At 56.8% G+C, this 7,221-nt stretch overlaps 1 protein-coding gene across 1 annotated transcript; it reads right to left on the reverse strand.

Moving 5' to 3' along the window:
- Positions 1-2,811: 2,811 nt before the first annotated feature.
- On the reverse strand, positions 2,812-4,058 carry TCIM (transcriptional and immune response regulator). Its single transcript, XM_054180866.1, has one exon. It carries the CDS (start codon positions 3,994-3,996, stop codon positions 3,676-3,678), a length of 321 nt encoding a protein of 106 aa, XP_054036841.1. The 5' UTR covers positions 3,997-4,058; the 3' UTR covers positions 2,812-3,675.
- Between the last annotated feature and the right edge of the window lie 3,163 nt (positions 4,059-7,221).

Here is a 7,221-nt window from a genome sequence, read left to right on the forward strand (position 1 = left end):
TGTTCCAACCCCAGCTTCCCGTCAGGATGGGGGCAAGACTAATTTTTCGGACTTGGGGATGGCTGTTTGATGGGGGGGCAGATCGCGGGGCCTCTGCGCTCTCTGCTGTAGCCAGCCCCCCTTTGCTCTGGGCTGTTTCTGGCACCCTGCGAGCTGGGGGTCTGTCGAACCAGAGCTTGTGTGAAAAACACTTCTGCTTCTTTTCTGTCCCGATTTTCCATGGCTTCTCCCCAGCTGCCTGCAGCGGGGAGACCCCGGCACGCTCCTGGGCTCGGCTGCTGGAGCTGGGGCTGCAGAGCCACCCCCTCCGCTCTCCTCCCGTCCATGGCAGAGCGTTAGAAAAGCCAGATAAAATTAGCTGTTCGGACACATGTTCCCCAGGATGCCGGGACAGAGGGACACCCAGTACAGCCAGTTTGACTCATGGAGAAGAATTAATGGAAACGCCCGGCTCCTGCAGGGAGGAAATACCTTGAACAGCCTTTTCCTCCGTTTGTTGCGTGGGGAGGCTGACAATGGGCCCCGCGTCTGGCGACAGCGCTGCCGGGCCCTCCCTCATCGCGGCGCGCGCGCCGGCAGACACCGCGTCTGCGGCACCGGGCGCTCAGGAAGGGCCCGGCACAAAGCGGTGTCCTGCCCTCCGGCACCTCGGCTGCTGCGGCACCCACCGCGCCCCGCTCGGCCGAGCCCCCCCGTCGCCGGGTGCCCTGAGCCCCGCGGAGCAGCAGCGAGGGCAGCGCCAGGAGCGCGAGGGCCGTGTGATGGGTGGACATTTGTACCTCGGACTCTCATTATAATTAATTGCAATTTATCCCGTGCCCACGGCGAGACGTGCTGCCGTTCACCACAGCCCTGCCAAAATGGCATACAGGTTTCAACAGAGGAAAATTGCCTTTTTCCACTGTAAAAATCCAACACATAACTTTTTTGTAAGTTGCCTTTATTTATCAGGGATGCCACTTGGGCCAATAATTTAAACATAATGAGACAAGAGGGACTACAAAATCCCTAAGTCACACGATCGTATCAATCATGTTATGCAAATGTTTGTGAGCAGGAATGTCTGGGCAATGTAGGACGTGCCAGCAGCAGCCGCCTCGGTCGGTGTTTCAGTCTGCCGCAATCCCGGCTGCCATCACCCCCGCTTTCTGCAGGGGAAGAGGGCGGCAGACGGTGCACCGGGCTCCCCTCATTGCTGGCAGCGCTGGGCTAGTGGTGGCCATAGGGACCGTAGCCCAGTCGAGGTGCTGGTGTCCCACATGGGCCAGGCACGGGGATGTCTCCGTCCAGGGCAATCGGGCGGCTGCAGCCCCTAGACGGGACTGTCCCCCCCTCGCAGACCTGTGCCTGGTGGTGGGCAGGTTCTGGATGGGGGGGTCCTGAGAGCACCCTCGTGCAGCAGCGTTGTCCCCTCGCGTCACACACCCCGGGTGGGTTTGGTGGCTGCTGGTTTCTGTGCTGCGTGTTTCCCATCAGAGAAATGGCTGTGATGGGAAAACCTACCGGAGCGGGGGCAGAAGCTGCATCCCAAAGCCTGGAGCGGCGGGTGGAGGCAGTGGGGGGGCCGTGCGGCAGCATCCGGGGCTGCTCAACATCCCCGTTTGGCCTTTTTTGGAAACAGCCCGTTTGAGGCACTTTGTGTCCCTACGGGTGGTTTTGTGGGGATGTGTCATGAGCGCGTGAAGCGGCTGGAGCCGAGCGCGGGGGCACCGCGCTGGGACAGGTCGGATGCCGGAAAACTGGCGCCTGCCTCTGGAGCGAACCCCAGGCTGAGGCGGATTTTTCCGAGGGAGGGCAGTTTCTGAGCAGCCTTCGGGGGTCCTTTCGGAAAGGTCCATCCCGAACCAGGCGTGACCCCCGCTCCCTCCAGCCTTCCCAAGAGAGGGAGCACCAGGAAACCTGCCCCAGCGGGGTCTCTGTGGCCAACGCCGAGCGTGGGGGCGACGGGAGCCCAGGGCAGGGGTGCCCCGAGGTGCCCCAGCCTCACCCCCCCGCCCGCAGGCGCTTCTCCCGCCTCCTGCTCCGGGGAGGCCGGTGCTGTGCCCGGGGACGCTCGGGGGAGCCGGGGGTGCTCCGCACGCTGGGCATTGCGTTCCCCAACCTGCTGCTCTTGGGGGATGCTTGGATATGCTTCACCACACTGTAAATAATTACAATTATCCATTCTATTAAGTGATTTAGAGGATTATTTCTAGTCTCCCTGCCTTATAGGCAATTTGGAGTTTTTACTGTAGGCAAAACAACTGTAGCTGGTCTGTCATTCTTCGGAATTGTTTTATCTTTGTTGCTCTAAGCAGAGTCATGGGAATGTTTTTTTCCTAAATGAGCAGGTTATTAGAGGACATACTTATAAATAACTAGTCTTGGCTATTTTTAAGTATTTTCAACAGTCTATCATGATGGTATGGCATAACCTGCAGAAAAACCGAGTCAAATTCTGCTGCCAAAGCGTTCATAACTCACTTCTGTTTCTTTGGATAAGGGGGGGCCAAGTCCGAGCTTTGCAGGAACCCGAGAGCCCGAGGAACCGCACTGCTCACTGCCTTCTAAACCCGTTTTTCTGTTACGCTATTGCAAAAGATGTAATTCTATTTTATTGCATAGGGGAAACTAACAGTTGAGGAGTCGTGGGTCAAACTAGTGCTGCTGGGCCGGATGGGGGGGCTGGGGGGCGGCTGCAGGGGACGGACTGCCAAAGGGCCCTGGGGAATTCCGGAGGGGTGCGGGCAGCCGGCTCTTAAAACAGAATCTCTACGAAACGGCCAGAAAAGCGTAACCCCACTCCTCCAGGAGAACTGAGCATTTCAGACAAGAGAAATTATATTTACTTCATAATTTATTAAATTTCAGATCACCATATGCAATAAATTATAGTCGATATAATAATAACATTGTCATCAAATATTACCATGAAATACTCGTCAAAAAGCTATTGTAATCTATACAAATAAGAACTGTAGTTACGATATTTAGATTTTTCGTGTTAATGGGAAGTGAGCAAAATATTAAGGAGCTTCACAGTAAATTCAGGGAAATATGTCATTATTATTGCTTCTGTGCAAACAATTTCTGCTGCACACACACAGCTCGAGAAAGAAAAGGTACAGTTGCGTGGTGTGTCTCTAGAGCGACTGCGTTCCCTGAAGGCTGGATTTGCTGCACCCGTGCGGTGCACCGAGTGCGTTTTAACAAACGCAAAGAGATCCCTGCTCAGGAGCTGGTCGGTCCACAGAACCTCCCTCCCCGCCGGGGGCTCGGCGAGGGCCAGGGCTTTAAGTTGGCAAAGGCAAAGCACAGGTGAAGTCAGTAAACACCAAGCCCGTCAGAAGGTCTCGAGCCGTGCCCAGGCGCGGGGTGCCCCCATGGCTTGGTCCTACGGCCCCCGGGGAGCCCGGCTGCCCCCCCTCTGGGAGCCTCTGGCTGCCACGACGCCCATGCTGCCCATGCCGCCGTCGGTGCCGATGCCGCCGCCGGTGCCGATGCTGCCGTCTGCACCGATGCTGCCGTCGTGGCGGTGGTTCAATGCGTGCGCGGAGGGGCCGCGGCGCCGCGGGGCTCTGTCAGGTCCCCCATGTCCCACCAGGGACTCGCGGGGCAGCGGAGTCGCGTGTGGTAGGAGGTCACAAAGAGTCCCGTCCCGAAATGCTCTCCTCCATTCCTGCTGCCTTCGCCACCTCAGTGCACTTTAATGGAGTATTTCCGAAATGTCAGGAACTGCAGCAGCTTGTCTTTTCGCCTCTGCTTTAGTGCCATTAGCGCTCTCGTTTTCTCCTCCAGGTCCTGGTCGGTGGCGAGGATTATCTTGGCTCTTTCCTCTGCCTTCTTGTCCCCGGAGTTTTTGAAGAGTTTCTGTAGGGACTCCTCGTTGATGCTTTCGAAGATGTTGGCCACGGCTTTCTTGCGCAGGGCTGTGTCGAAGCGGTAGCCGTGGACCGAGGGGCTCACTCGCAGGGACGTGGACATGGCTGGAGTTTTGTGGCTTCTCTTTGCTTTCATCTACGTGGGGTGCTGCCGGGTGCGCCCTCGGGTGCAGTCAGAGGGATGGGTGCTGCCGGCTGCGGGGCTGGTATTTAAAGGCAGTCTGGAGAAAAAGCCGGAGGGCTCAAGTTACAGTGATGAGATCACGCTGATGTCAACACTGCATACTCCGAGGCGAGTTTAACAGTTGAGTTGCCAACTTTCCTCTGCCGAGCAGCCAAGGCGAAAAGTTTTCTGTGTTTCCTCCATGGGGACGGTTTTTCTTTGCCCCTGTGCAGAAGTGGCTTCACACAACTTCAAGCGTCGCTGTGGGGCTTTGAGCAAGTACAGCTCAAACTCCGCTCCTGGCCTTTTGCTGCACATGGAAAAGCTCTGCATTCCGAATATAGGATATATAATACAATAAACAGTTAAAATTCCAGGTGAGAGTGATTGCAATACTAGCGAGAGGCGTTAGCTGCGAGCCTGTACTCGCAGACGAGCACTTTCTGCGGCTGGGTCAGCCAGAAGCACTGCGACGCCGCAGAACCAGCTCCGGTCTGGGCATGGGATGCTTCCTGCTGCTCCCAGGTGACACAGGTCACGTTTAGCGCTCACAACGCTGTGTTTTCTGATTGGCAAGTGGTTTACCAAAGGCAGCTGATCCATAATGGCCTCTGAGGTGGCGTCCCCGGGTGTCACACCCCAGAGCTGCCCATGGCCATGCTCTCCGCGGGGCAGAGGTGACACCTCTCCGCGCACGCTGTGCTGCAGCAACGGCACCCGGCAGCTTGTTGCCCCGGTCCTGCCTCGAGCATCCTTTTGCTTTAATTTCCAGCTCACCGGCACGGTTCCTCTGCTCCGCAAGCATTTGTGCTCTCCACCCCACCCTTGGCCGATGCCAAGCCCTGGGGCTGGGAGGACTCGCTCTTAGTCACGCAGCTTGGGCTTGGTGTGGGGCAGCCCTGCCAGGAGCAGGCAGCTGGGCTCGGTGATCCCCGTGGGTCCCTTCCGACGGGAGATCGGGTGATTCTGTGCCTCCGTCTCACTGAGGACACGGGCAGGCCGTGGCTACCTGCGCGGGGCAGCTCTGGCCACTGGAGCATCCCGCTGGGCTTAGAAATCTGGTGTGAGCGAGCACAGCTAAATCTGGCCCAGAACGGCGGTGGGTTCAAAAGTCACTCGCGTCCAGGGAGCCAGAGATAAGTGTATTTTGGTTAGTGGCTTAAAAGCGGCCGGATGCTGCAGAGGCGCTGTTTGGAAGATCGGCTGCGTGTTTACTGGTTGTGGTGGTGACCCCTGTTACTCACCCCTGGTGAAGAAGTCCCGGAGCAGCCTCTGTCCCCATGCCGGTTTGACCGACGGCCCCAGGGGGTTTCCCTTATTGACCGGAGAGCCGCGGAGGTGATCTCTGACCGCAGGGATGAGCAGATCCAAAGTAACATCGCCCAGTTTCTTGCCCTTCCACATTCCCTTGAAAACCCCTGTTCCTTGGGACAGAGTGGGGGGAGGTGTCTGTAACCCCCCTCCTGTGGCCAGCGGGAGCCGCGGGAGAGGCAGGAGCTCCTGAAGCCCACGTGCCAGGCATTTGTGTCGGGAGAACAGGATTCATCCTGCGCTCCTGCTCCCCGGGCAATGCGCGGAGCGGGGCCGGCTGCTGCCTGGCCCCCAGAACGACACGGGGAATCCCGGCCCCATCCAGGCTCTCCTGAGCTCCCAGCCCTCCGGGGCTTGCCAGCCTTTCACCTTCAGGAGAGGGGGTGGCAGCATGTCCGTGTTTGACCACCTGGGCCCTGGGGACTCGTCCCTCAGCGCTGGGCATCCCCCGGCGCAGCCGATGCCCTGCGCTCCCCACATCCCGCCCGGGACCGGCTTTCCCCGTGGCTGCCGGGAGTTGGCTCCGTGCTGTTTTTACCGGCACGAGCCCTCCCTGCACGTGCCTGCCAGTTTTTCCGGCAGTTCCGCATCGCTGTCATTGTGCGGGTTACTTTTTACAAGCTTGTCTGAATTTCTTTTGTATGTGCTAGCTGTTTCGTGCTGTAGCGTATAAACAACTACTTTGCAAAACCCCGTGATTCTCCTTCTGCCAGAAAGACTTAAAAGCCTCTCAATTTGCTGAAGCCTTGCCGAATTTGTGAGAATTACGCATCAGCCGCTGTTTGCTCAACATTTGCAGGGCTGGTAAATCCCCCCTGAAAACAGGATCTTTTTGAGGTGGCTGGCTCCTGGGTCTGCGCCCGTGAAAGAGCCTCGTGTTTTATAGACTCCCGTTAACGTGAAATACGAGGGGGGAGCAGCTGGGACATGGAACCCTCCTGGTCCCCTCCTGCTCCCATGGAAAGTGCTGCCTGGAGCGCTGCGGGGGGGGGGAACCTGCCTGTAAAAAATGCCTGAGCGGAATGTTAAGTGTACTTTGCTTCACTGGACAGATAATGAAGTTTCAGGGTACGTAGGGCAAAAAATAGTGCCAGAAGATCAGTGCGATCTTGTGGCTGTAGAAGACGAGCCCTTCTTTTGCAAGGCACGGTCTCCCTTCGTCGAAAACAAGAGCTGAGGCGCGTTAACGTTTTCACCGCTCTTATCGCGCGTGGAGCCGTTCTGCAGGTATTTGCAGAGACGGGGCTGAGAGAATAAATTAGCAATATTTGTGGAAGATACAAGCTCAGAAAAGTATCTGCCATGGAAACCGAGAAGGAAGCTGATGCTTTCGGAGTAAGACATTAGAAAGCTGCCAAGACCGAGCCCGCGTTTGCTTGTGGGCTCATCTCGCACCGAGCGCTAACAAATGTCTTTGCCCCTTCGAGCTTCTCTGCCCACTTTGTATAAATTTAGCGGCGTTCAATTCTGACTGAGAGATGAAACATGCCTCGTCTGTTTTTTCCTGTAATTTTTGTTTATATCGGTCTTTTAATAGTGCTTTCCCAGTAATGCCTCGGAGGAATTATTCATGTGTTGGATTGGAGCGAAACTTCAGACAAGATGCGATTTCCGTCGTCGCTCTCCTGCTATTATTGTATAATTGCTTCGTGAAACGCAAGCGCTCCGTTTCACACATTAACTGGAGGATTAATTCCTACCCCCACCATCCCTGCGGAGCGGCTCAGCCACATCCCTAATTGCGCTCCGCTTCTGGGGATGTGGTGGCTTTGGAGCGCTCCAGCCACGGGGGGTCTTCTGCCGGGGGGGGACGGGCAGGATTGTGCTGCACTTTGGGTGCAGGTTTTGAAGGTTTTTTGGAGGCTAAACGGAGCCTGCGGGTCTGGC

Source organism: Rissa tridactyla, chromosome 20 (genome assembly GCF_028500815.1).
Source record: "Rissa tridactyla isolate bRisTri1 chromosome 20, bRisTri1.patW.cur.20221130, whole genome shotgun sequence".
Lineage (NCBI taxonomy): Eukaryota > Metazoa > Chordata > Aves > Charadriiformes > Laridae > Rissa > Rissa tridactyla.

Bases quoted from the DNA above. Each gene is read 5' to 3' on its own strand.
- TCIM (XM_054180866.1), bottom strand. From the start codon at position 3,996: ATGAAAGCAAAGAGAAGCCACAAAACTCCAGCCATGTCCACGTCCCTG.